The 26,343-nt window shown below is 50.7% G+C and overlaps 2 protein-coding genes across 4 annotated transcripts; both read right to left on the reverse strand.

Annotated features, from left to right (window-relative positions):
- Positions 1-418: 418 nt before the first annotated feature.
- LOC120692877 (trimethyltridecatetraene synthase-like) lies at positions 419-26,343 on the reverse strand. Its single transcript, XM_039976273.1, has 3 exons — positions 25,403-26,343; positions 25,140-25,302; positions 419-1,138 (listed from the first exon to the last, which is right to left on the reverse strand). Exons 1-3 carry the CDS (start codon positions 26,341-26,343, stop codon positions 635-637), a joined length of 1,608 nt encoding a protein of 535 aa, XP_039832207.1. The 3' UTR covers positions 419-634.
- Positions 20,609-22,455, reverse strand: LOC120692878. Of its 3 annotated transcripts, XM_039976275.1 has the most exons (5): positions 22,103-22,455; positions 21,941-22,018; positions 21,073-21,866; positions 20,906-21,001; positions 20,609-20,835 (listed from the first exon to the last, which is right to left on the reverse strand). In XM_039976275.1, exons 1-3 carry the CDS (start codon positions 22,389-22,391, stop codon positions 21,259-21,261), a joined length of 975 nt encoding a protein of 324 aa, XP_039832209.1. In that variant the 5' UTR covers positions 22,392-22,455; the 3' UTR covers positions 20,609-20,835; positions 20,906-21,001; positions 21,073-21,258. The 3 variants fall into 3 exon arrangements, with proteins under 3 accessions (XP_039832209.1, XP_039832210.1, XP_039832208.1); XM_039976276.1 differs by having other exon boundaries at positions 20,609-21,001; positions 21,078-21,866; XM_039976274.1 differs by having other exon boundaries at positions 20,609-21,001.

The raw sequence follows: 26,343 nt of genomic DNA on the forward strand, positions 1-26,343 counted from the left end.
ATAAAACTAATTCATTTTAAATCAAAATATGATATTAGTACCAAAATTTTTCGAAAATGTAACTATGATGTATTTGAACGTTACTTATTCAAAAATAGTAGGTATAACTACAAGCAACCAAATATTATGAACATAAAAAATAGATCTGAATAACTGGCAAATATCATGCCAATAGATAGGTTACATTTTTAGAAAAAAATTTATACCCATTTCATTTTTTAATTTAAAATGAATTACTTATGAATTTTTTAGTTTAAATTAGAATATTTTGAATTCTCACAAAATGGAAAACGACCCTCGAACCCACCTAAGGTGATAAATTTATTTTGTCCGGTTTTAATAGTTGGATGGTCTTTGTTATCCGGTAGTTTAAAGTTGAAAATTAAACTTTTGTGATAATTTGAGGATGTAAACCAGATTTTTTCTGTAACCTTATCAATAGCTTGGCTTAAAAATACATAGGATGCATAAATTTAGTGAAACTACACGTAATCCACTACAGCACATAAAACAACAATAGAGTAGTAGTACTATAGAGCCAATAGAGGTGTCTTGAGTCTTGACGAAGTTTTATCAGCACAAGGGCATATGCAATGCATGTCTTATACGCATGTGGAGGCCAAATCTGCATGCCTCAGGGCACAGCATAGAGGTGAGCTGGGAGCTTCGGCTCGGCGACGGCCTCAAGTGGAACCCTCCGGGGCACGGTCAGCCCGAACGTCTCCTCCATGCTCAGCTCCTCCGCCGCCACACCGTCGGGGAGCCTCCACGCGAAGGCGTGCAGCAGGTTCGCCAGGATCATGTGCACCATCTTGAGTCCGAGGCCGATGCCGGGGCACATCCGGCGGCCGGACCCGAACGGCAGCAGCTCGAAGTCCTGCCCTTTCACGTCCACACCGCCGCCACCGCCGACAAACCACTCCGGCCGGAACTCCATGGGAGCCTCCCACACGGCCGGGTCGCGGCCGATGGCCCAGATGTTGATGAGGATGCGCGTGCCTACCGGGATGTCGTAGCCGCCCACGGACACGTCCTCCCGGGACAGCCGCGGCGTCAGGAGCGGTGCCACAGGTTGCAGACGCATGGTCTCCTTCACGACGGCCTCCACGTAGGGGAGGTTCGGTGTTGGGGATTGGACCTTCGGGTCAAGCACTCATCCTCGGAAATGCTCCCTAACCTGTTTGCAGGGCCACAAAGGAATGGAGCCAAGCGTACCCGAAGGTATCGGATGAATACTAAGAAGCGCAAGCTCGAAGACCATGACCTTCGGGCCGAAAGATATCACCTTCTGAAGGCCGAAGGTAACGGTTGGCTGCCCAGAAGTGCAAGCGCAAACACCAAGGCCTTCGGTCCGAAGGGTACCGCCTCCATCGCGCCGAAGGTGACGAACGGCCACCCGGAAGCATAAACTCGAAGATCAAGACCTTCGGGAAAAGAGCCCGCGGCCGGGAACAATGGCGGCTGGTCAATCGATGATGGAACCTTCATGGCTCAAACTCCCGAAGGTACCCGAAGGTCATTGTAACCTTCTTCGACTGAAGACATGTGAGTAAAACGTGAATATGTAAGAAGGTCGGAGTTGTACACCTACCGAATACGTGAGAAGGTCGTATTTGTAAACCTCTCACCTTGTAATTTTACCTCGGAACCGGCTGAGAGTGAGCTGTAAATAAGTTGGGAGGGGGCAATTTAGGAAAACTTGGCCGAGGGCTAGGGGTATAAATAGCCCCCTCTCTCCACAGTGTAAAGGGTTGAATTTTCTGATCATTGTTGGAGTTCGACACTTACTTTCATTGCCACCTTTCTTACTGTTCATGCTCCCTATCTGGGCATCTACAAAGCAGAGATCCCAACAGCGGCGCCCACCGTTCCAGCACGTAAGACAACCCTCGATGGCCCCAGTGAAGAAGAAAGCCACCGCCGGCACCACAAGCACCTCCACTGAGCCTGGCCGCACCCTCGACGGCCCTCAACCGCAGCACGAAGGAGCCAACCCACAAATGGAAGACATCAACAACGAATTTGCTCCTCATGGAGACCTGTTTGATAACACTGAAAACACCGAAGCTCATCAACTCACAGAAACTGCACTCAAGCTCAAAGCCCTCGAAATGAAGAAAAAGAACATCGAAGCCCAGCTTGCCACCAAAAAGAGGGCAATGGACCAAGCCAACAAGCTAGCAGAGGCCAGGCGCAGGCTAGCAGAGATGGAGGCAGAAGTTGAGAGCTTGCAGAGGGCATACCAAGAAATGCCCGAAGGTTCCTCCCAGCAAGAAAACCGCGTCATCCTCCAGACAGCCTTCGCTCATAATGAGAACCAAAGGCCACAGCCGATCAACCTACCATTTGGCCCGACCTCGCCACTCTCAGTCGCTTTGCAGCGAACTTCATGGCCGCTTGGCTACAAGCCAACTCAACTCCCCAAGTACAATGCCACAACAAATCCAACTCAGTTCCTCATGGCCTACGAAGCAACCATCGCTTCGGCCGGAGGTGACGACTCCACCATGGCCAAGTCCTTCGTCATGGCTTGCGAAGGTTCTGTGGCTAACTGGTATTCATACATGCCTCCGCAATCAATCAACAACTGGTATCAGCTGAAAGGAAGGCTCCTCCAGGACTTCCAGGGCTTCAGAAGGCTGACTACCAACACTGTCAAAGATTTCAAGTGCCCCCAGCATGACCGCGAGCCTCTCTATGACTACTTCCGGAGGTTCGTCCAAAAGAAGGCTCAAATTCCAAACTTCCCAGAGAAAGATGCGATAGAAAAATGCATCGAGGGACTCCTACCTGGTCAGCTTGCCTCCCACCTCATAAGAGAGCCTCCGAGGACTCTAGAGGAGCTTTATTCAGAAGCAGAAAAGTACGCAAAGTCAGACGCCGACCACCGCAGAAGGGTCAAGCAAAGAAGAATCATGCGTCAGGCTGAAAAGTACAACCAGCAAACATGGCAGCAAGATAAGCAGCCAGCTCACCAGCTCATCTTACCTCTGGAAACTTCGCACGAAGATGAGGATCAGATAACATTCGAGCCCTTCGTGACACCACCAGAGCCAGAGCCCCAACGCTCAAACGACAAGCAGCCTTCGTCCGGGGCACGAGGCAGAGATCGCGGCAGAGGAAGGGGCCGAGGTCGTGGACCTTCGCATGACCCCAAAAAATTCTTCTGTCACTTCCATGGATCTAACTCCGACCACATAACAAACTAGTGCCCGGAGAAGAAGAAGACCCTTGACAGAATGGAGGCCGAGAAAAAGGCCAAGCTAGTTGGGCACACTACATGGCCACAGACCCAACAACCTCAACAAATACAGTACACACAGCCTTCGTTCGTTCCACCTCAACCATTTACACAAGCATACCGCCCACCCATGTTTAACTACAACCACAGCTGGCAGCCGCAGCCAAACCTTACAACGCAAACCATCCAACCCACAGCCCAAGCTCAACCCACTCAGGAGCAGCTACCGCCACCCCCAGCTCTGCCACCAAAACAAGAAAACCAAACCACAAACAGCCAACCCGCGGCACTACCATCCTTCGGCATGATCATGCCCATCTCCGGAGGTTCTACCCTGGACTTCGAAAACAAGAGGCAACACAGAGACTATTTCAGGCAAGTCCATTGCATCGTCTCCGAATGTCCAACCAAGAGAACCCAGTGGTCACACTCTCCGATCACCTTCTCTGAAGAAGATGTCAACCTCATCAGCTACCCACACACAGATGCTCTCGTCATCGAGGCAAACATCCAGAGCTGGAGGATTAGCAAGATACTAGTTGACACCGGCAGTTCTGCAGACACCATCTTCTCTGATACCTTCGATAAGATGGGTATCGACCGAAGCTTGCTTCAACCTTCGGAAATCCCTTTAATGGGATTCGGAGGAAAGAGAGTGAATGCAATTGGCAAACTGTCACTCCCCGTGTCCTTCGGAGATACGGCCAACGCAAGAACAGAGCACATCACCTTCGATGTGGTAGAAATGCCGTACCCATACCGCGCAATCTTAGGAAGAGGAACAATTAACAAGTTCGAAGCTATTGTCCATCAACTATACTTGTGCATGAAAATGCCAGCTCCAGCAGGGGTCATCACCGTTCGCGGGGACCAGCAACTTGCGCGGGACATTGAACGGGGATACACCCCAGGACAGAAAAATGTGCACAATCTTCGGACTGAATCCAAGCCAGTTACAGTCGAAAAGCTCAAAGGGGACAGCGAGAAAGCAACCTTCGAAGAAGACTGTGAAGTCAAGAAGGTCCCACTCGATGAACACCTCCCAGACAAAATGGTGACTATTAATGCAACCCTAGAGCCTAAAGAGGAGAAAGAACTTCTCGAGTTTCTCCGCAAGAACCAAGATGTTTTTGCATGGTCCGCCAACGACCTTCGGGGAGTCAGCAGAGACATCATCGAGCACCGCCTGGACACCAACCCAAACATCAAGCCGAAGAAGCAGAAGCTTCAAAAAATGGCAGATGAAAAAGTCGCAGCAGTAAAGGCCGAAGTCCAGAGACTGTTAGATGCAAATGTCATTAGAGAAGTCAAATACCCAACATGGCTGGCAAATACTGTGCCGGTCAAAAAGAAGAATGGCAAATGGCACATGTGCATCGACTTCACTGACCTCAATAAAGCTTGTCCGAAGGATGATTTCCCATTGCCAAGAATCGACAGAGTCGTCGATGATGCGGCAAACAGTCAACTGATGTCTCTACTGGACTATTTCTCTGGATACCATCAGATCTAGATGAGAAAAGAGGACGAAAAAAAACAAGTTTCATAACCCCCTTCGGCACCTACTGCTTCGTGAGGATGCCCGAAGGACTAAAGAATGCAGGACAGTCTTTTTCAAGAATGTCTTCTGTAGTCTTAGAGCATCAACTTAGAAGGAATGTCCTGGCTTACGTTGATGACATTGTTGTAACCAGTTCAATAAGAAGCAACCACGTGGCAGACCTGGCCGAAACCTTCGCAAGCTTAAGAAAAGCAGGACTGTCCTTGAACCCCAAAAAGTGCATTTTTGGAGTTCACAAAGGAAAGGTGCTAGGATACCTTGTGTCCACCATGGGCATCAAAGCAAACCCTGACAAAGGAAAAGCTCTTTGGAACATGGAGGAGCCAAAGTCCATCAGGGACGTACAAAAACTTACAGGGCGGATTGCAGCCCTAAACAGATTCATCCCACGCTCTGCAGACCGAAGCCTACCATTCTTTAAGGTCCTTCGCAACGCAAACAAATTTGAGTGGGGCCCTGAGCAAAGCGAAGCCCTCAAGGCGCTCAAAAACCACCTACAGAACATGGTCAAAATGACATCACCTGACCCGAAGGATGTGTTGCTCCTATACATCGCAGCATCCTACTCTGCCGTCAGCGCAGCGCTCGTGCTCAAGAGAGAGAGCGAAGGAAAAAAGAAACAACTACCTGTTTATTTCATATCTGAAGCTCTCGCAGGCTCGAAGCTCCTGTACTCAGAGCTAGAAAAAATCGCATATGCAGTAGTCATGTCTGCCAGGAAGCTTCGACACTATTTCGAAGCTCACAAGATAATCGTGGTAATAGATCAACCCTTGCATGACTTGTTCAGCAACAGAGAGGCCTCAGTAAGAATTGCAAAATGGGCTTCGGAGCTATCGGAGTTCTATATAGACTTCGAAAGAAGAACAGCCATTAAATCACAAGTATTAGTAGATTTCATTGCTGATTGGACATCCCCAACATTCAAGGAGGAACCTTCGACTGAAACTTGGATCGTGCATTGCGATGGGCTTGGTGTAACGATGGAGCGGGCATTGCTGCAATCATAGAGTCTCCTTCGGGAGCAAAAACAAGATACGCAGCACGACTTACCTTCGGCAAACTAGAATCATCAACAAACAACACAACCAAGTACGAAGCCTTGCTCCTGGGATTACGCAAAATGAAAGCCCTTGGTCACCAAAACTTCATAGTCAAAACAGACTCGAAGGCTGTCAGAGATCACATCGAAAAGGACTCAGAGGCAAGAAAACCCGAGCTTATCCAGTACCTTGATGCAGTCAGATCCATGGAGAAATATTTCAAAGGCTTCGACATCGTTCATATCCCGAGGCACATGAACGACGAAGCAGACAAACTAGCAAAGGCAGCATCAAGAAAAGAGCAGTTACCATCAGATGTATTTTTCGAAGAAATCACAGAACCTTCGGTCAAGCCAAAGAAAGAAAAACAAATCTCAGTCATCTCAGCCGAAGATTGGAGAACACCTATAATGGAGTACCTTCGGGGAAAAATTGAGCTGCCAGATGAGAAAGAGGAAAAGAAAATGTTCCAAAGAGCGAGGGGCTACGTTATCTCCGAAGGAGAATTATTCAAGTCAGGTGTAACCAGCCCATGGTTAAAGTGCATCTCAACGACCGAAAGAATCGAGCTTCTCAAGAAAATACACTCCGAGTCTTGCGGATCTCACATTGGCTTCAGACAACTTGTCTCCAAAGCCTTCAGGCAAGGATTCTTTTGGCCAATAGCCCTGAAGGTTACTCAACACATGGTGAAAACATGCCAAGCATGCCAAATGATGGGCCCGAAGTCCACAAATCCTTCGGAGCCAATTCAGCTGATACCCCCCACCTGGCCTCTTCAAAGATGGGAAATTGATCTAGTGGGCCCTCTACCCACAGCTCAAGGCAATTACAAGTACGGAACAGTTGCTGTTGAGTACTTTACAAAATGGATCGAAGCCAAGCCACTCATCAACATCACATCGGAAACAATCAGAAAATTCTTTTGGCAGAACATCATCTGCAAGTTCGGGGTCCCAAGGGAGATCACCGTCGATAACGGAAAACAGTTCGACTCACAGCTCTTCAGAGAATTCTGTTACAATATTGGCACAAAGGTAATCTTTGCTTCGGTGTACCACCCACAATCCAACGGGGCTATCGAAAGGGCCAACTGCATCGTCTTCGGCAGCATTAAGAAGTGCTTGTTCGATCAGAAAAAGGGCAAGTGGGTAGATGAACTACCGAAGGTCATCTGGTCCCACAACACATCAGAATCAAGAACCACCAAGTTCACTCCATTCAGACTACTATATGGTGCCGAAGCAATGACACCAGAAGAGCTTAAGAATCGAAGCCTAAGGGTGACCCATCAAGTCGAGGGCACACCCTCTAAGGAGAAAGACCTCATAGAGCTAGACATCCTGCAAGCTTCGGAAAATCTAGAAAAGTATCAACAAGAAACAACGAAGTGGAGAGACAAGAAAATAGTGAAAAAGGACATCGCAGTCGGAGACTGGGTCTTGAAAAGGAAGCCAAATGCCGAAACCACCGGCAAACTACAACCCAAGTGGGAAGGACCATTCCTTGTAATCAAAAGCAACAGGCCAGGGTCATATCACTTGTTCGACGCCGAAGGCAATGAGCTGCAGCATCCTTGGAATGCCGACAGCCTCAAAAAATACTACATTTAAGTTTGTAAAAAGGACGCATCGCGAAGCTATAAGCGATCGCGGACCTTCGCATTTATTTTCAGTTATTTCATACAATGTAAACGGGTCATACTCTTTTCCTCACAAGGGGAAACTCTGCACAGGAGGTGAGGTTTTTGATGAGGCGAACCCAGCGTAAACTATCTCAATACAACGAATTTTCCCCAAACCAAGTGTCACCTTCGCCAAAGCAGCCCAAAAGGCAAGCTTCGGCAAGCATGTACATATTGCACAAAAATAGTAAGTTAGCAAAGTACGCAGAAGCCGCAAACTTTGCATACTTATCCAAGCGCACAATAAGTGCAGAAACGCCAAGGGGCTTCGACCTTACAAATGGTCCTAACCAAAAACCTTCGGCATAAAAGCAAACGCACAACAAGTGCAAAAACGCCAAGGGGCTTCGACCTTACAAATGGTCCGAACCAAAAAACCTTCGGCAAAAAAGCAAACGCACAACAAGTGCAGAAACGCCAAGGGGCTTCGACCTTACAAATAGTGCGAAACAAAAAACCTTCGGCAAAAAAGCAAATGCTCAATAAGTGCAAAAACGCCAAGGGGCTTCGACCTTACAAATGGTCCAAACCAAAAAACCTTCGGCAAAAAAGCAAACGCACAACAAGTGCAGAAACGCCAAGGGGCTTCGGCCTTACAAATGGTGAGAGGCAGTGGAGGCCTACTCCTTGGTGTGATGAGTGATTGCCAATACTTGGAGTGGACTAACTGTGTATAGTCGCGACTCTGTGGAGATTGCACTAGTTCTTGGTCTGTGGTGTGCAGGTACACGGATGGCACGGTGGCAGCGAGATGGTTTGGACAAGAGCGAGGCGCGTGCCGATGGACCATGCGGCGGCGTTGCGGTGTCTTGGAGCTCGACGACCATGCGGAGGCGGGAGACCTTGCGGTGGCATTGGAGGCCTGACCGAACGACCGTGCGGTGGAGAAGGGCGGCCTAGATGCTTGGGCCACTGCTGGGCCGTGTTGCGATCCACTCCTGGCACCAAGGCGGGACGGTGTGGAGTTTGTTGGTAGCTCGGGAAAAACCAATGGCTGGGATGCGTCGACGTCGGCCAAGTCGGAGAGGTTCCGGCGGGAGGTCGGACACGTGGCGACGTCAGGCTTGGCGGGTGTGCCGGAAACATCGCGCGGGAAGGTTTGGCGGTTCCTCCAAAACCGCCCCGAACTCGGTTTCGGCAGTTTTCCCAAAACTGCCCCCGTGAAGATTCCAGAAGGAGGCGTGGCGACATCAGAGGAATTGCGTCGAGTCGAAGCAAACTACTCCAAGTCGTCGCAGCCGTTGGATGGTCTTCAATGTATCTTTTCCGGTTTTGCCCCTAAGGGCCTTCTAGTTTAATTCTAGCACTTAGGGGTATTTTAGTCTTTGGAGAAAGGCTTGGAGGAGAAGCAAAGGGGGAGATTGAGTGGGTGGCGCTTGGACAAAAAGGAGCGCCCTCCTCTCCTGGGAAGGGAGTGCTGGATATAATAGAAGAAAAGAAGCCAGGCGCCCTCGTTGCTCTCTCTCTCAGGTTCTTCCTCCCTTTTCTTCTCTAGGGGTAGGATCTAGCCATGGATTTGTGACATCTTGCACTGAATTTTCGTGGGAAAGGAGGCCTTACCCTCCTTGTGCCCTTTGGGATTTTGAGTAAGTTTTCAATCTCTTACGCTTCATGGTTTGGTTGTGACATTTGTGATTTCGTTTGTTTGATAATGAAGGGCGAGATTGGTGTTGTCCTTTGAGCTCTTTGACATGATTCTAATCTTTCTTGTCTAGTGCAAGACCTCTGAAAATCACGTGCTCGTTAGGATCGATGCTCTTGAGCTCTTTGCGTCTCTAGAGAAAACCCCGCTTTTGTTCACCTAACCTGCGATTCCTCCCAAACCATGGAGTGATTCATCAATTCCTTGCGCGGACATGTTCACAAGCCCTTTGTGATCATGCCTACAAAATTTGGTAAGGTTTGGACTTGATTTGATCCCTTGAACTTTGAGTTTTGGATCGAGCCGAGAGGAAAATAGAGTTTCTGGGCTTGGACTGAATTTCCTCCTAACACCGGTTAAACCGACGCTCGAGTTCGAGGTCGTCGGTTCAACCGGTGAGTAGCTTTCTCGCTCCTTGGGGTTTTCTGCGTGTTGTTGGATTGCACCGGTGCTTTCTCTCTCTAGAGCATCGGTTTATCCGGTGTTGCTTCTATGTGTGCTGTTTTGGATCATTTAACCGGCGTATCAACTTTTCTTACCACCGGTTGAACAGGTGCTCTACACTTCGCTTTGACAGTTGGTGCACGTCGGTTTAACCGGTGCTCACAGCACGGTTTTGGTGTGTTTTTTTGCCCCTCTGGACAACTACACCGACGTCAGTCTCTGATTTTGTCGGTTAAACCGGCGTTGCTTACCGGTTGAACCGACGCTATTCAAACCAGGGCGTCGGATCAAACCGGTGCTTGCTGTTTGCTGTTGCCGGCTCTGTATCACCGGTTAGACCGACGTATTCAAGCTGTATACGTCGGTTCAACCGGTGTTAGTATACCGTGCTGAATATTGTGCTGTTTCTTCGCGTTTGCTTCCGTGTTTGGTTATGTGGGTTCCTAGGGCTTTCTTGTGTTGGTGTATCTCCTCCGTAGCTACTCCACACTTCGCCTTGGACTCTAGGGTTGGGGTGCACACTTGGAACTTGAGCCAAAGTTTTTGATCGCGATAATTTGAATTCGCTCCCATTCACCCCCCCTCTGGTCGCATTTCTCGGTCCTACAATTGGTATCAGAGCAGGGACGGTTTCTCTATAGCCTTCTCCGGTTCGAAACCGTTGTGCGACCATGGGTTCACCGGGCAAACCCCCAATCTTTGATGGATCTGATTACGACTATTGGAAGGTGCGCATGCGTGCCTATCTTTTGAGTCTAGGTTCCGAGGTCTGGGAGATTTGCGTGGACCCTGATTATGTGAACCTTGCGGTCCGCACGACCGAGCTTCAAGTTAGGAGACATGAGGTCAATAGCAAGGCGTACAACGCTCTCATAGCCTGTCTCTCTCGTCCTGAGTTCGATCGTGTCAGCGACCTTCTCACAGCCCGGGAGATCTGGACACGGTTGGCCAATTTCCATGAATGAACCAACCATGTCAAGTCGAGGCTATATGAGACTCACCGGCGGGAGTACGAGAAATTTTCTCAGTTGCCGGGTGAGAGCATCGACACCATGTTCAGTCGTTTTCAGTCGATTGTGAACAAGGTGCGTGCGAACCAGCCACAGGGCACCCAGGCCTACTCCGATCATGAGAAGGCTATGAAGCTTCTCTATGCTCTTGATCGCAAGGTCTGGGAGGTGAAGGTCCAGACTATCATAGAGTCTGCTAGCTATGAGACCCTCACCGTGGATGAGCTGTTCAGTAAGCTCAAGGCTTCGGAGGTGGAGAAGCTCTCTCAAGCTAAGATGGAAGGCAATCATGGTGATGCCTCCGCCTCCAAGTCTATGGCCCTGGTAGGCAACTCTGGAGCTAACTCTGACCCCTCTCTTAGAGGTTTTTGCTTGTCTTCACTTGTGTCTGTGACAGATGAGCAGTTAGAGGTGCTTGGGAACGAGGAGTTTGCATTGATCATCCACAAGTTCCAGCGTGCCTTCAACAACAGACAAGCATGAGCGAAGACCTGCTTCAACTGCGGCCAGACCGGCCACTTCGCCGCCGAGTGCCCCAAGAAGAAGAGTTCCAGGGATGATGATGACCGCTCCAGGCACGAGGAGTACCGCGAGCACCGCCACAAGCACAAGAGTGGGGACTCCCACAAGAAGAAGGGCGGAAGCTCCAAGCGGCACCACGAGCGGAAGAAGAAGAACGTCGGCAAGTACAAGAGCAAGCAGGCGTTCGTCGCCCAGAGTGAGGATCACTCCTCCACCAGTCAGAGCTCGACGTCTTCGTCTTCATCCAGCTCCAGCGACACTGACTCACACCACCGCGGCGAGAAGAAGCGGAGCTCCAAGAAGAAGGCCACGGAGGGCTTCACTGGCCTTTGCCTCCATGCTGGGAAGGCGGCCGGTTTCTGCACCATGGCCATCGACTCCGACGCCGACGGAACTCCTTCCACCACTGCAAAACCTGCACCTCAGCCAGAGCCAAGCTCTGAGGTACGTCCTGAGCACCCCACTCCTGAGGAGTTGGAGGATCTTTACACTGCTCTAGATAATCAGGACTTGATCATTATGGATGGTAAGAGGCAGTTTAGAGCTTTGAGACAGGAGCTGAAGGAAGTTAAACTAGCTTTAGAGATTGCTCAGTCTGCCCCTATTGTGGAGGATTGTGTTGAGGAGGATAAGTGCAGTCAGTGCATCGGCTTGATGTCTGACCTTTCCGAGCTCAGGAGCAAGTATGATGAGAACTTGCTCAAGCTCGAGGAGGGCAAGAAGGCCTTGGACGAGCTCAAGTCCCAGCCTACCCTCTTGGGTGCTTGTAAGGAGTGCCCAGCCCTTAGAGAAGAGCTTAAGGAGAAGAATGCTGCCTTGAGGAAGTTGGAGAAATCCGTAGTCCCTAGCTCTTGCTCTACTGATTGTACTGTGTGCCCAAGTCTGATCTCTGAGATTGAGGAGGCACGGAAGGACAAGACCCGGATGGAGGAGGAGAACTCCCATCTTCGGGAGATTCTCAGTTGGGTGTCCACCCGTGAGCCTCAGTTGGGCATGATGGTTCAGCAGTTTAAGCGTCCTGATGGTGTGGGGGTTGGTTTTGCTTTTACTCCAGCTGATTTTGTCCAACCCTATGGAAAGATTGGTGAGATGCTTGAGCCGAGTGTGAATGCACTTTCTTCTTCCACAGCTTCACCAGTTCCTAAGCCAGCACCAGTTAAGGATGGAATCCTCACTGAGCCACCTAAAGCTCCACCTAAGAATCCAGTGTGGGTTCTCAAGCCTAACCACCTCAAGAACTGACTGGATACACTCCCTCCTAGTGGTAAGCCAATTCCTAAGCCCAAGGTGAGGACTCAGCCCCCCAGAGTACCTCAGGGAGCCCCAGCACCTATACCACAGCCTACACACAAGAGAGAACCTTACCAGTGTGAGTGGTGCGAAAGGGAGGGTCACATGGCAGAGTTTTGCTTTTGGAGGTTGAGGCTTGAGCGCAAGCAGTCTGAGAGGCGCGCTCCGGAGGTGTTCCACCAGTCTACAGGTGGACACGCTCCAGCTCGATGTGGGCAGAGGCGGGATGCCAGGCCACGTCGTGTAGGTGGAGGAGGGAGAGGTGGCAGTGGTTACCGCGCTTCTGTTGGTGGTTTCGCCGGTCCTGTTCCACACCGTGCTTTCGGTGGTGGTCAGCGTGGCCGAAGCTTTGGTGGTGGAGGCGCACCACGTTTTCGTCAGCGTGGTGGTTGCCAGCCACAGTTTTCGTTTGAGGATACTTACCCTGCTTTCGAGCAGATGGCACGACACTGGTTTGCTTCTTTCTATGCTAACCCCAGTGTCGGGCCATTTGCCCGCTCTTTCTCTTCCTACTGAGCAGGACACTCGAGGCCTGGAGGACATATGGCTCATGGACTCTGGTTGTTTGCGCCACATGACCGGAAGTCACAGATGGTTCTCCAGCCTCACCCCGATGAAGGACAAAGAGTACATCACCTTCGGGGATAACAGCAGAGGAAAGGTACGTGGAGTTGGCGCTATTCGGGTTTCTGACGATTTCACCCTGAGAGAGGTTGCTCTTGTTGATAAACTTGGGTTTAATCTGCTTTCTATTTTGTAACTTCTTGATGATGGGTATGAGGTGAGTTTCAAGAGAGGATGCTCGCGTGTTCTTGATTCCAGAGGGGAATTTGTTTGCGGCATTGTTCCTTTTGGTCGTGTTTTTCTCATTGACTTTTCTGGATCTTCTTCTAGCACCTCTTGCTGTCTGGTGACTGGTCAGTCTTCTGAGCTCTAGAAGTGGCATAGGAGGCTTGGTCACTTGAGTTTTGACCTACTAGTTAGGCTCAGCTCACTTGATTTGATCCGAGGATTGCCCAAGCTCAAGTTAGACAAGGACCTTGTTTGTCACCCGTGTCGTCACGAGAAGATGGTTTCCCTTCCGCACCCACCTGTGAATCAGGTGATGACATCGCACCCTGGCGAGCTTCTTCACATGGACACTGTTGGTCCTACTCATGTGTGCTCTGTCGGTGGGAAGTGGTACATTCTTGTGATCGTTGACGATTTTTCTCGGTACTCTTGGGTTTTCTTCTTGGAGACTAAGGATGAGGCTTTTCAGTACTTTCGAGACCTTGCCTTGAGGCTACAGAACAAGCTTCCACATGCCATGAGGGCTATCCGTAGTGATAATGGCTCTGAATTTAAGAACGCTCATTTTGATGACATCTGTCGTGGCTTTGGTCTTGATCACCAGTACTCCTCTCCTTATGTTCCTCCACAGAATGGCGTGGTTGAATGCAAAAATCGGACCCTAGTGGAGATGGCCAAGACGATGCTCGATGAGCATAGGACTCCTAGGCGTTTTTGGGCCGAGGCAATCAACACCACATGCTATGTTGCCAACCACATCTTCCTTCGCTCATTCATGAAGAAGACTTCGTATGAGTTGCAGTTTGGTCGACAGCCTAGAGTGTCCCACCTGCGTGCTTTTGGTTGCAGATGCTTTATTCTGAAGGAGGGAAATCTTGATAAGTTCGAGTCTAGGAGCTCTGATGGCATTTTTCTTGGCTATGCTCTTCAATCTAGAGGCTATGGTGTTCTTATTCTTGAGACTAACCGGATCGTCGAAACTTGTAATGTAACCTTCGACGAGTCCACTCCTTCCTTGTCTGCTTCTTTGGAGTGTGCAGGTGATGATGAGGTTGGCCAGGACATCTTCGAGGATGAGGATGAGCCTGAGGCCTTTGAGGGTGATGGTGGTGTCCCTGCGCCGGCTGCAGGCCCACTTCCTGGAGATTCGAGTTCTGACGACGATGGCGGCCCGCTCCCCACAGCTTCGACTACGGCCGATCCACGTCCAGCTCAAGGCTCTTCTTCCAGGACCCATGCTGAGGGCGGTGGCGAGGTGACTTCACCTCAACGAGTACACCACCAAGCCCTATGGGATCATCCTCCAGAGCGGATACTCGGGGACCTTCACCATGGAGTTCAGACGCGGTCGAAGGTTACCTCTATCGCTTTCTGTGCTCACTCTGCTTTCGTAGCCACCTTTGAGCCCAAAGATGTTGGACACGCTTTATCTGATTCTAACTGGGTCAATGCCATACATGAGGAGCTAGAAAACTTTGAGCGAAACCTTGTCTGGGTCCTTGTAGAGCCTCCACCAGATTGCCACCCGATAGGTACCAAGTGGGTCTTCAAGAACAAACAGGGTGAGGATGGGATGGTTGTGAGGAACAAGGCTAGGTTAGTAGCTCAAGGTTACAGTCAGTAGGAGGGGATAGATTACGAGGAGACCTTTGCTCCTGTAGCTCGTTTAGAGGCCATCCGGATCTTTTTAGCCTATGCAGCTTCGAAAGGGTTCAAGCTGTATCAGATGGATGTGAAGAGTGCCTTCTTGAACGGGTTCATAGAGGAGGAGGTCTATGTGAAGCAACCTCCTGGCTTTGAGAGTCCCAAGTTTCCAGACCGAGTCTTCAAGCTTCAGAAGGCTTTGTATGGTCTGAAACAAGCCCCTAGAGCCTGGTATGCGAGGTTGAGAGCCTTTTTGCTTAAGCAGGGGTTTGTCATGGGATCGGTAGATAAGACTTTGTTTCTCCTCAGGCATTACACTGATTTCCTGTTGGTTCAGATTTACGTGGATGATATTATCTTTGGTGGCTCATCTCACTCTCTTGTTTCTAGTTTTTCTGATGATATGAGCATGGAGTTTGAGATGTCTATGATGGGTGAGCTTCAGTTCTTCCTCGGGTTGCACATCAAGCAAACCCGGGATGGCACCTTCGTCCACCAGGCCAAGTACACCAAGGACATGCTCAAGAAGTTCGACTTCGGGGACCTCAGTCCCATGCCGACTCCTATGGGCACTTCTATGGCGCTGGATGAGGACACTGAAGGTGTTGTTGTGGATCAGAAGGAGTACAGGAGCATGATCGGCTCACTCCTATACTTGACGGTCACCAGACCCGACATCCAGTTCGCGGTCTGTCTCTGCGCGAGGTTCCAGGCTTCTCCACGCACTTCTCACAGGAACACTGTGAAGAGGATTTTCAGGTACCTCCGCTACACTCCTGAGTTTGGCCTTTGGTACTCTTCTTCCTCTTCTCTTGCGTTGGTTGGCTTTTCTGATGCTGATCATGGTGGGTGTCGAGTTGATCGCAAGTCGACTTCAGGCACCTATCAGTTTCTTGGAACTTCTCTTGTGTCTTGGTCTGCCCGCAAGCAAACTAGTGTAGCTCTTTCCACCACAGAAGCCGAATACATTGCTGCCGCTAGTTGCTGTTCCCAGATCCTTTGGATGAGACACACTCTCAGTGATTATGGCCTAACTATGGCAGAGTTCCCATTTTCATTGACAGCACATCAGCCATAAGCTTAGCCAAGAACCCCGTCCTACACTCTCGCTCCAAGCATATAGACGTGAGGTTCCACTTCCTGAGAGATCATTTATGAGAATGGTGATGTAGAGCTGACCCATGTATCCACTGATAATCAAGTAGCCGACATCCTGACCAAGCCCCTAGAACAAGCCGCCTATGCTCGCTTGCGGGGAGAGCTTGGTGTGTGCTACCCATTTTGAGTTGGATAGTTGTTTCTGTAGTTTAGGATTGGTTCTTCCTTTCTTTTTGCTTTTTCTTGCATTTTTGTGTACATACCTTTTTGCATAACATTTGCTCATATGCATTACACTTGCACTAAGATTCTCATGTATGATATCTGCATTTGCTTGTGCCTTGTGCTATGCTATGAGTTGTATATATGCTTTGACCATGTGTAGCTAGCTCCTTTGAATATGTTGTATATTGGCTCTGAGCTTAGCTATTTTATTCTTTGAAAATCATAAAACATGGTCACCTTCAGGATCTGCTACTAGCATGTGTAGGCTTGTATGCTTATGCTATCTTGTTTCATGCTTAGTGGCTATGTCCTTTGCTATCATATGCAACAAGATGCCCTCTCTTGTTTCCTGTTGGTGTGTTTTTAATTGATAATAAATTTCAAAAATCCAACATTTGGTATATCATGTTTCGATCTGAGTGAAAAGATCCAGGTGGGATTGCTTGCACCACTGATCTTGTACCGAGATTGCTCCTCTGGAGAACTTGGACAAGGCTGTGGATGATTGAGAGTGTTGTCTTAAGCTTCTGATGGTCCTTGACCTAGGCTTGGCACATTTGCTAAGTTAAGCACTTGCAAGTTTTCAACCCCTGGCACCTCTTCTTGTTGAGAATTTCAGAGTTTTCAGTTGGTTGAGCGGCAGTTGTTGTGATATGCTTTGGTTAGCTCACCTGTATGTTCTTGCTAGCTCTAGCATGCTTGTTTACCTTCTAGTATGCTAGGTCCTTCTGGTGATGCTTTTTCTTTTACAAATGACAAATGCTTGCTCATGATCTGTATAGATATATTCTTATGAGCTTCTCCATGCATTGTCTTTGTATATGCACCCTCATATGCTGTACTGTTTCTACCCTTGCAAATGCTCTTGTTCTGTACCTGGAAGCTTTTTAGGCACGCATGCATAGCACTTCATGGCATATTTCCAGGGGGAGCATCTAGACAGGGGGAGGTACCTTGGTGTGTGCCTTGTCAACAAGGGAGAGAGGTTGGAGATTGTCGGAGAGATTGGTGTTTGGTCTAGGGGGAGAGTTTTGTGTCTCTGCTACCTTAGGCGGTGGGATTGTGGAGAATTCCTGTCTTTGAGTGTGCACACATCGGGGGAGAGTTGCATAGTGAGGGGGAGCTGCATTTCAGGGGGAGTTTTTGAGCTTTTTCATGCTCTTTGCTGGTTGTGTTGAGCCTTGCCTCTTTCTGGAGGGACCAGCTTTGCACATGCTTGGCTGTGTTGAGCTTTGCCTCTTTCTTGAGGGGTCAAGCATGTTTTGGAGTCAGTGCGTCGAGCCGTTGCCCTGGTCTTGGGGGCTGACTCTTTTGGCCTTGCTATCTTCACGTGATCTTTTCTGGCTTTCATTCGCTTTTGATCACTTGAGTTAGCTCTCTTTGTTTTCTATTTCTTTTTCGGTTATCCTTTTCTTTCACCAGTGCCCGTGTGGGGTGTGGTGTTGACAATGCACTCATCAAGGGGGAGATTGAGAGGCAGTGGAGGCGTGCTCCTTGGTGTGATGAGTGATTGCCAACACTTGGAGTGGACTAACTGTGTATAGTCGCGACTCTGTGGAGATTGCGCCAGTTCTTGGTCTGTGGTGTGCAGGTACACGGATGGCACGGTGGCAGCGCGATGGTTTGGACAAGAGCAAGGCGCGTGCCGATGGACCATGCGGCGGCGTTGCGGTGTCTTGGAGCTCGACGACCATGCGGGGGCGGGAGACCTTGCGGTGGCGTTGGAGGCCTGACCGAACGACCGTGCGGTGGAGAAGGGCGGCCCAGATGCTTGGGCCACTGCTGGGCCGTGTTGCGATCCACTCCTAGCGCCAAGGCGGGACGGCGTGGAGTTTGTTGGTAGCTCGGGAAAAACCAATGGCTGGGATGCGTCGACGTCGGCCAAGTCGGAGAGGTTCCGGCGGGAGGTCGGACACGTGGCGTCGTCAGGCTTGGCGGGTGTGCCGGAAACATCGCGCGGGAAGGTTTGGCGGTTCCTCCAAAACCGCCCCCGAACTCGGTTTCGGTAATTTTCCCAAAACTGCCCCCGTGAAGATTCCAGAAGGACGCGTGGCGACATCAGAGGAATTGCGTCGAGTCGAAGCAAACTACTCCAAGTCGTCGCAGCCGTTGGATGGTCTTCAATGTATCTTTTCCGGTTTTGCCCCTAAGGGCCTTCTAGTTTAATTCTAATACTTAGGGGTATTTTAGTCTTTGGAGAAAGGCTTGGAGGAGAAGCAAAGGGGTAGAGGGAGTGGGTGGCGCCTGGACAAAAATGAGCGCCCTCCTCTCCTGGGAAGGGAGAGCTGGATATAATAGAAGAAAAGAAGCCAGGCGCCCTCGATGCTCTCTCTCAGGTTCTTCCTCCCTTTTCTTCTCTAGGGGTAGGATCTAGCCATGGATTTGTGAACATCTTGCACTGAATTTTCGTGGGAAAGGAGGCCTTACCCTCCTTGTGCCCTCTGGGATTTTGAGTAAGTTTTCAATCTCTTACGCTTCATGGTTTGGTTGTGACGTTTGTGATTTCGTTTGTTTGATCATGAAGGGCGAGATTGGTGTTGTCCTTTGAGCTCTTTGACGTGATTCTAATCTTTCTTGTCTAGTGCAAGACCTCTGAAAATCACGTGCTCATTAGGATCGATGCTCTTGAGCTCTTTGCGTCTCTAGAGAAAACCCCGCTTTTGTTCACCTAACCTGTGATTCCTCCCAAACCATGGAGTGATTCATCAATTCCTTGCGCGGACATGTTCACAAGCCCTTTGTGATCATGCCTACAAAATTTGGTAAGGTTTGGACTTGATTTGATCCCTTGAACTTTGAGTTTTCGATCGAGCCGAGAGGAAAACCGTGTTTCTGGGCTTGGACTGAATTTCCTCCTAACACCGGTTAAACCGACGCTCGAGTTCGAGGTCGTCGTTTCAACCGGTGAGTAGCTTTCTTGCTCGTTGGGGTTTTCTGCGTGTTGTTGGATTGCACCAGTGCTTTCTCTCTCTAGAGCATCGGTTTATCTGGTGTTGCTTCTATGTGTGCTGTTTTGGATCGTTTAACCGGCGTATCGACTTTTCTTACCACCGGTTGAACAGGTGCTCCGCACTCGGCTTTGGCAGTTGGTGCACGTCGGTTTAACCGGTGCTCACAGCACAGTTTTGGTGCGTTTTGTTGCCCCTCTGGATAACTGCACCGACGTTAGTCTCTGATTTTGTCGGTTAAACCGGCGTCGCTTACCGGTTGAATCGATGCTATTCAAACCAGGGCGTCGGATCAACCGGTGCTTGCTGTTTGCTGCTGCCGGCTCTGTATCACCGGTTAGACCGACGTATTCAAGCTGTATACGTCGGTTCAACCGGTGTTAGTATACCGTGCTGAATCTTGTGCTGTTTCTTCGCGTTTGCTTCAGTGTTTGGTTATGTGGGTTCCTAGGGCTTTATTGTGTTGGTGTAGCTCCTCCGTAGCTACTCCACACTTCGCCTAGGACTCTAGGGTTGGGGTGCGCACTTGGAACTTGAGCCAAAGTTTTTGATCGCGATAATTTGAATTCGCTCCCATTCACCCCCCCTCTGGTCGCATTTCTCGGTCCTACAAATGGTCCGAACCAAAAACCTTCGGCAAAAAAGCAAACGCATAATAAGTGCGAAAACGTAGGGACTTCGACCTTACAAGTGGTCCGAACAAAAAAACCTACAGCAAAAAAGCAACTCGAAAAAATCGAAAGACGGATGCCAGAAAGGGGGGAGACGTTTTTTCTTTCCGAACCCTCGGCATCCATCATTCGACAATCCCATGAGACAACAACGCGCAGGTAAGGGGGGAGACATTTTAAAAAAAAAATTTGCGCGCATTGCCTCTTATGGCAACAAGTACTAACAAAAAAGCACCAACCCCCAACCTTCGAAATAGGGACACCAGCGAACCAAGTGCGAGAAAGGGGGGGAGACGTTTTTCTTAAAAATTCCTCTCGCACTTAACTCCTAGGGTCCTAACACCACTAACGAAGCCGAAGAATATAGGAAACGTAACACCAATAACGAAGTGTAACAAAGCACCTCGAAGGATGCACATATCAGAACATCCCGAAGAATGAGAACAAAGCATCTCGAGGGATGCACTCATCAAAACATCTCGAAGGATGCACACATCAAAGCATCTCGAAGGATGCACACATCAAAGCATCTCGAAGGATGCAAATATCAGAACATCCCGAAGAATGAGAACAAAGCATCTCGAGGGATGCACTCATCAAAACATCTCGAAGGTTGCACACATCAAAGCATCTCGAAGGATGCACACATCAAAGCATCTCGAAGGATGCAAATATCAGAACACCCCGAAGGATGCAAACAAAGCATCTCGAAGGATGCACAAATAAAAGCATCTCGAAGGATGCACAGATCAAAGCATCTCGAAGGATGCACATTTCAGAGCACCTCGAAGGATAAGAACAAAACATCTCAAAGATTGCTTCCAGAAGGACAAATCGAAGGATACGCACAGAATGAATATTATACACTTTGAAAAGCTTCGCGAAGCTAGCGTTCAGACAACAAAACAAAAGTTACAACGAATCACGACCGGACCAGCATAAGTACTCTGCAACGCTGCATCCAGGATGAGCAAGGCTGAAAGCCTCCCAGCTCATCAACACCCTAGCACTGTTTGCATCCTGCAGTATGGGAATATTTACAAAAATTTCCAAGTCCTCAAAACAATTCCCCACAAGCCAATCTTTAGACCTGAGCCCTCGGCGATACGTTCCCATCGCGTCTTGAAGGAGTCCTGCTGTCCTCGGGTGTCCCGTCGATCCCCGAAGGCCGATCAGGAGTCGCCTCCTACACCAAAGAGACGAAATCAATTAATAGCAAAACAAAAGGAAAAACAAAAAAAGGTTGCTGGAACCAACCCTACCCCAGCAGCTGCGGCAGCCAGAGTCCGAACGACAACTTTGCCAGAAGATTCCCAAAAACGCTCAAAAAAACGCAGCCTTCACCTCTTGAATTCTTCCCACCTCCGCTGCCAAACCTTCGTAGGGTACATACTGAAAATCATCGAGTCGGGCAAGGTCAACTGCGCCGGCACGAAGAAGATTTCAAACAAGTCCCTCGAAGGAGACAGAGGCCGCGTTGTCATTAGCAATGCTCATCACCTCACCGAGGCCTTCAAACTCGGACAGCAGCCAATCCAAAAGTAGGAAGAAAACTTGAGGACCTTCGACTGGCTCAGGCAAGGGCAAAGGCTCCGCGCCAAGGGCAGAAAGAGCCTTCTTGTACTCCTGGTAAACCCCTTCAGCTCGTCTGGCAACCTCGGGTAAAACCCACTCGAGTTCAGTCAATTTAGCAAGAACCCACTCCAGCTCGGAGATCCTACTCTTAAGTTCAGCTTTCTCGTTTGCATCCCCCTCCACGGTCCTTCGAAGGCTCTCCAGAACCTTCTCGTTATCTGAAGCAACAGACTCTAGCCTCGAACACCTGGCTTTCAGTTGCTGGTTCTCGTCCTTCAGAACGAGAATTTCAGCCTCAGCCTGCCGGAGCTTGTCAGTCAAACCCAGTCTTTCGGCGGCACTCGCCGCCCGAAGGTCAGCATCCGCTTTGGCCTTCTGCATCAAAGCTCGGCTGGCGTGGGCAAGCTTCTTGCTCAGCTCAGCTACGATGAAAGCAGCGTCGGAGGTAGACGCCTCTGCAACGGCTGCATTACATCCTGGATCAAAAACAGAATCACCTTCGGGAACACTAAAAATCATTCAAGAGACAAAAATAAAAAAGACCACACACCTTTTTCGGGAGGGAGAATCCCAGTAGCGCCAGGACCATGCATCACGGCCAAGAGCTGCTGCATCGACGCCGATACAGCTGCAGAAAATAACAAAAACAAAACCCCCTCGGAAGCGGCGAACGAGCTAGGAAATCAGGAAAAGCCAAGTAGGTGAAACTTACCAGACTCGTCGAAGGTCATCCCCTCCAAAGCCTCCACCTCTTTGTCCGAAGGAGGAACAGAGGAACCTCCACGAGCCTCTCCACCCCTGAGCGCCATCAGCGTCTCACCGACCAAGATCTCCCCCTCCTCGATGTTCACAGCAAGAACAGGCGGTGCGTCCTTCGGCGCCGGAGCCGAGTCCTTCAAAACATCGGCTGTCGAAGCAGCCCCCTTCGGCACGGGCGGCTTCGGAAGGTCCGTAGGCCTGGCCCCAGTCTTGACGAGGCTCTGAATCCTCCGGCGTTTCATCGTACCTTCGGATGAACAATGAAGATTAATCAACGCTTTCGCCACCTCAACCCGACAGCCAGAACCAAAAAGCATGGTCCTGTACTCATCGCTAAGATCATAACGGGATCTAAAAAGCCTCCCTTCGGGAACTACAATCTCCCCGCCCACCGTCCCCATGAGCACTTCCATAAATGAGGGCGTACCGCTGTCGCCCGTAGAAACCTCCTCATCTTGCGCCTTTCTCTTGGCGCTCTCAGCCCGCGCAACTGAAACCTTCATGCTCGAGGGTTTCCGACCGCGACCACGCCCCCGTGTACCGGTAGCCTTGGAGCTCCCCGCAACCTCCGCCTTAGCCTTCCCTTTGGACTTCGCCTCAGGAACCTCCGAACCTACATTCCCCGGCGGCGTCATCCTTGGAACGGCGTTAGCCTGGACCGGCCGAGGCTCGTAAGCGATGCCCATCTCAGCTAGGCAACGGTTCAACCGAAGGTTCGCTCCACACACCTCCACCAAAGAATGGTACTCCTTTTTGTTCCATGGCCCCAAAATCTCCGTAGCCCGACGCTCTAGCTCATCAACAATAACTTCGTCACTGGCACCTTCGGGTCTCCGAAGCCCAAAAACCGGAGAAGTCACATCGTACTTCAAGACAGCAAAGCGCTTGCGATCGAACCTCAACGGAGACCAGCCAGCAGCCAGTGGCCAAACCTTGGCAGCCAGAAATTCCTCGACAGCATCCCGGCCACCACAAACTTGGCAAGCCATCATGAAAGCTTCAAGACATGACTTGAAACCTGGCCCTCGTTTGCTAAAGGCAGGCTGATAAACGTGATCGAACACCTCAATGTCCGAAGCAAGAAGATACTTCTCCTCACTAGAACCTTCGGGATCGGGGAACCCAATCTTCGCGTAAAACCAGTATCCCAACCAGTTCCCCTCCCACTTGTTCTTGTAAGCTGTCGAGAGCATAACCTTCAACAGGCCAGTCCTTTTGTTCGGCTTACGAGGAACGAAGGTGCAGCAGCCGTTCTGAACCTCGCTAAGCTCGGCATCATCATCTACATAGACCTTACGAGGCTGGCAGTGCAGCTGTAAAAGCATGCAAAACGCATCCACAGACACCTCCCCTCCGAAGCTCCGCACTACCCACAAAAATTTGGACAATGTAACAATCCCGTTCGGAGTGAAATGGTGTAGCTTCACGTTGAATGGCTCCAAAAGCTTCGGCACTATTGGATCCATCGGAAGTCTCAGTCCCGCTGTAAAAAAATCCTTAAAGACCACAACCTCGCCGGTCTCCCGTACAGGAATCAATTCTGCCCCCGGAGGGCGACAAACCCCCTCGGCGAAATAGCCCTTCGTAACGTAGAAGTCTATCATGCTCTGAGATACGACAGAGGGCTCGAAAAGTAGAGTCTTACGTTTCTCTGGAGCCATCAGTTCTGACACATCCGCAGAAACAGCCGAAAGGCTCTCGCTGGACTGCTGCTGCTAAGAAGGCTGCGAACCACCCGCCTCTCCTTCGGAAGCTGGACCAGAGTCTGTATGGAGAACTTCCCTCTTAATGAATGCCATAACTACAAAAATAAATAAAAAACAAAGTCAAATTATAAACAAATACACAAACGAATCTTCGATCAACCTTGCTGTCTGTTTAGTGCGAGCCAAGAGCCGTAAAGTTACTTACATCGAGGAAAACAAGCAGCTTCACCACGCACGAAACAAGAAACTTCGGACAAGACGCTTTATAGCAAAAAGCGACAAAGGATAGCAAAGCTCGAGAGGGCACAGGTTTTACCCCCCCTCTCCTCCGCTTATATAGGTGGTTAAAAGGAACAGTTCCAGTGGTAAAACCGAGGAGACGGCAGCCCAAGCGGCGCAATCAGACAACGACACATACACAACAAAAACCGACCGTTGCAGCCGACAGTTCGGGAGACGTTTTTCCTCGGGAGCTTCCCGAAGGTTACACACAATCTTCTTCATTAACAAGGGTTCGGACCGTCGGCTTCGGACCTCGCCCTCGAGGGGCTACTATTGGGGACTGGACCTTCGGGTCAAGCCCTCACCCTCGGAAATGCTCCCTAACCTTTTTGCAGGGCCACAAAGGAATGGAGCCAAGCATACCCGAAGGTATCGGATGAATACTAAGAAGCGCAAGCTCGAGGACCATAACCTTCGGGCCGAAGGATATCACCTTCTGAAGGCCGAAGGTAACGGTTGGCTGCCCAGAAGTGCAAGCGCAAACACCAAGGCCTTCGGTCCGAAGGGTACCGCCTCCATCGTGCCGAAGGTGACGAACGGCCACCCGGAAGCATAAACTCGAAGATCAAGACCTTTGGAAAAAGAGCCCACAGCCGGGAACGATGGCGGCTGGTCAATCGATGATGGAACCTTCATGGCTCAAACTCCCGGAGGTACCCGAAGGTCATTGTAACCTTCGTCGACTGAAGACATGTGAGTAAAACGTGAATATGTAAGAAGGTCGGAGTTGTACACGTACCGAATATGTGAGAAGGTCGGATTTGTAAACCTCTCACCTTGTAATTTTACCCCGGAACCGGCTGAGAGTGAGTTGTAAATGAGTTGGGAGGGGGCAATTTAGGAAAACATGGCCGAGGGCTAGGGGTATAAATAGCCCCCTCTCTCCACAGTGTAAAGGGTTAAATTTTCTGATCATTGTTGGAGTTCGACACTTACTTTCATTGCCACCTTTCTTACTGTTCATGCTCCCTGTCTGAGCATCTACAAAGTAGAGATCCCAACATTCGGCATGTCTTCCTCCACCACGAGGCGGCCGCGGCCGATGACACGGTCCAGCTCCTCGGTGGCCTTGGCAAGGACGTCGGGGTTCCTCAAGAGCTCCGACAAGGCCCACTCGACGGTCACCGCCGAGGTATCCGTGCCGCCGTCGATGAGGTCATGCGTGCCGTGCGTGAGCACGTACGTACGCCGCCATTGGCAATTTCTAATAACCAGCTAGGACTAGTTACCATGGTGAGCGAAAATAGACTATACTTACTAGAATGAACCCCTTGACACAGTCCCGGTGGATGGGGACCTCGAGGTTAGGGTCGTCGGCGAGCTCGAGAAGCACGTCCACCATGTCCCTGGCAAGGAACCCCTCGCCCTCGCGCCGCCGCCGCTCGTTGTGCTCGTCCAGCACTTGCTCCAGGAACCGATCAACCATCTTGGCCAACCTCTTCATCCTCTTGACGTACCCCTGCGGGTCCAGCCAGCCGAGCCACGGGATCACGTCCCCGACGTTGAGCACGCCGTGGAGAAAGAATATCTCATCGATCATCCACCTGAACTCCTCAGGCGTGAACGGCGAGCCAGCCCCGTCGACGATGAACTTCCTGCCCAGCACCATGCGCGAGATGACGTTGAGGTTCACCATGAACAGGTGCTCCCTGAGCGCCACCGCCTCCGCGCGCCCGCCGCCGGCCGCCACCGCCGCAGCAGCGGCGCGCAGGTCGCTGAGCATGGAGCTCACCTCCTCGCCGCGGACGTGCTCGAGCGACGCGAGCCGCCTCGCGTTGAAGAGCTCGGCCTGCCAGAGCTTCCGCCCCTGACGCCAGGACGCGCCGTAGGGCGAGGAGAAGAGGCCGGAGTAGTTGTAGGAGATGTACTTGCCGGCGGCCGTCCGGAGGCGGTCCACGAACGCCAGGTCGCGGGTCTTGAGGAAGAACCTGGCCATGTCGGGTGACGAGGCGACGACGGCGGGGAAGGAGCCGAGCCGGAGCGACATGAGCAGGCCGTGCCGCGCGGAGAGGTTGTGGGCGGAGTGGTGCGGGAGCGGGCCGAGCAGGTCCAGGTTGCCGATCACCGGCCACGGCCGGGGGCCCGGCGGGAGGTTGTAGTTGCGCGCGGCGCGCCCGCGGAGGCGGAGGATGGACACGAGGAAGAGAGCGGCGGCGAGCACGACGGCGAGGAAGGATGTCGTCGGCGACGGTGCTGGTAGCTCCAT

This window comes from Panicum virgatum, chromosome 9N (genome assembly GCF_016808335.1).
Source record: "Panicum virgatum strain AP13 chromosome 9N, P.virgatum_v5, whole genome shotgun sequence".
Classification (NCBI taxonomy): Eukaryota; Viridiplantae; Streptophyta; class Magnoliopsida; order Poales; family Poaceae; genus Panicum; species Panicum virgatum.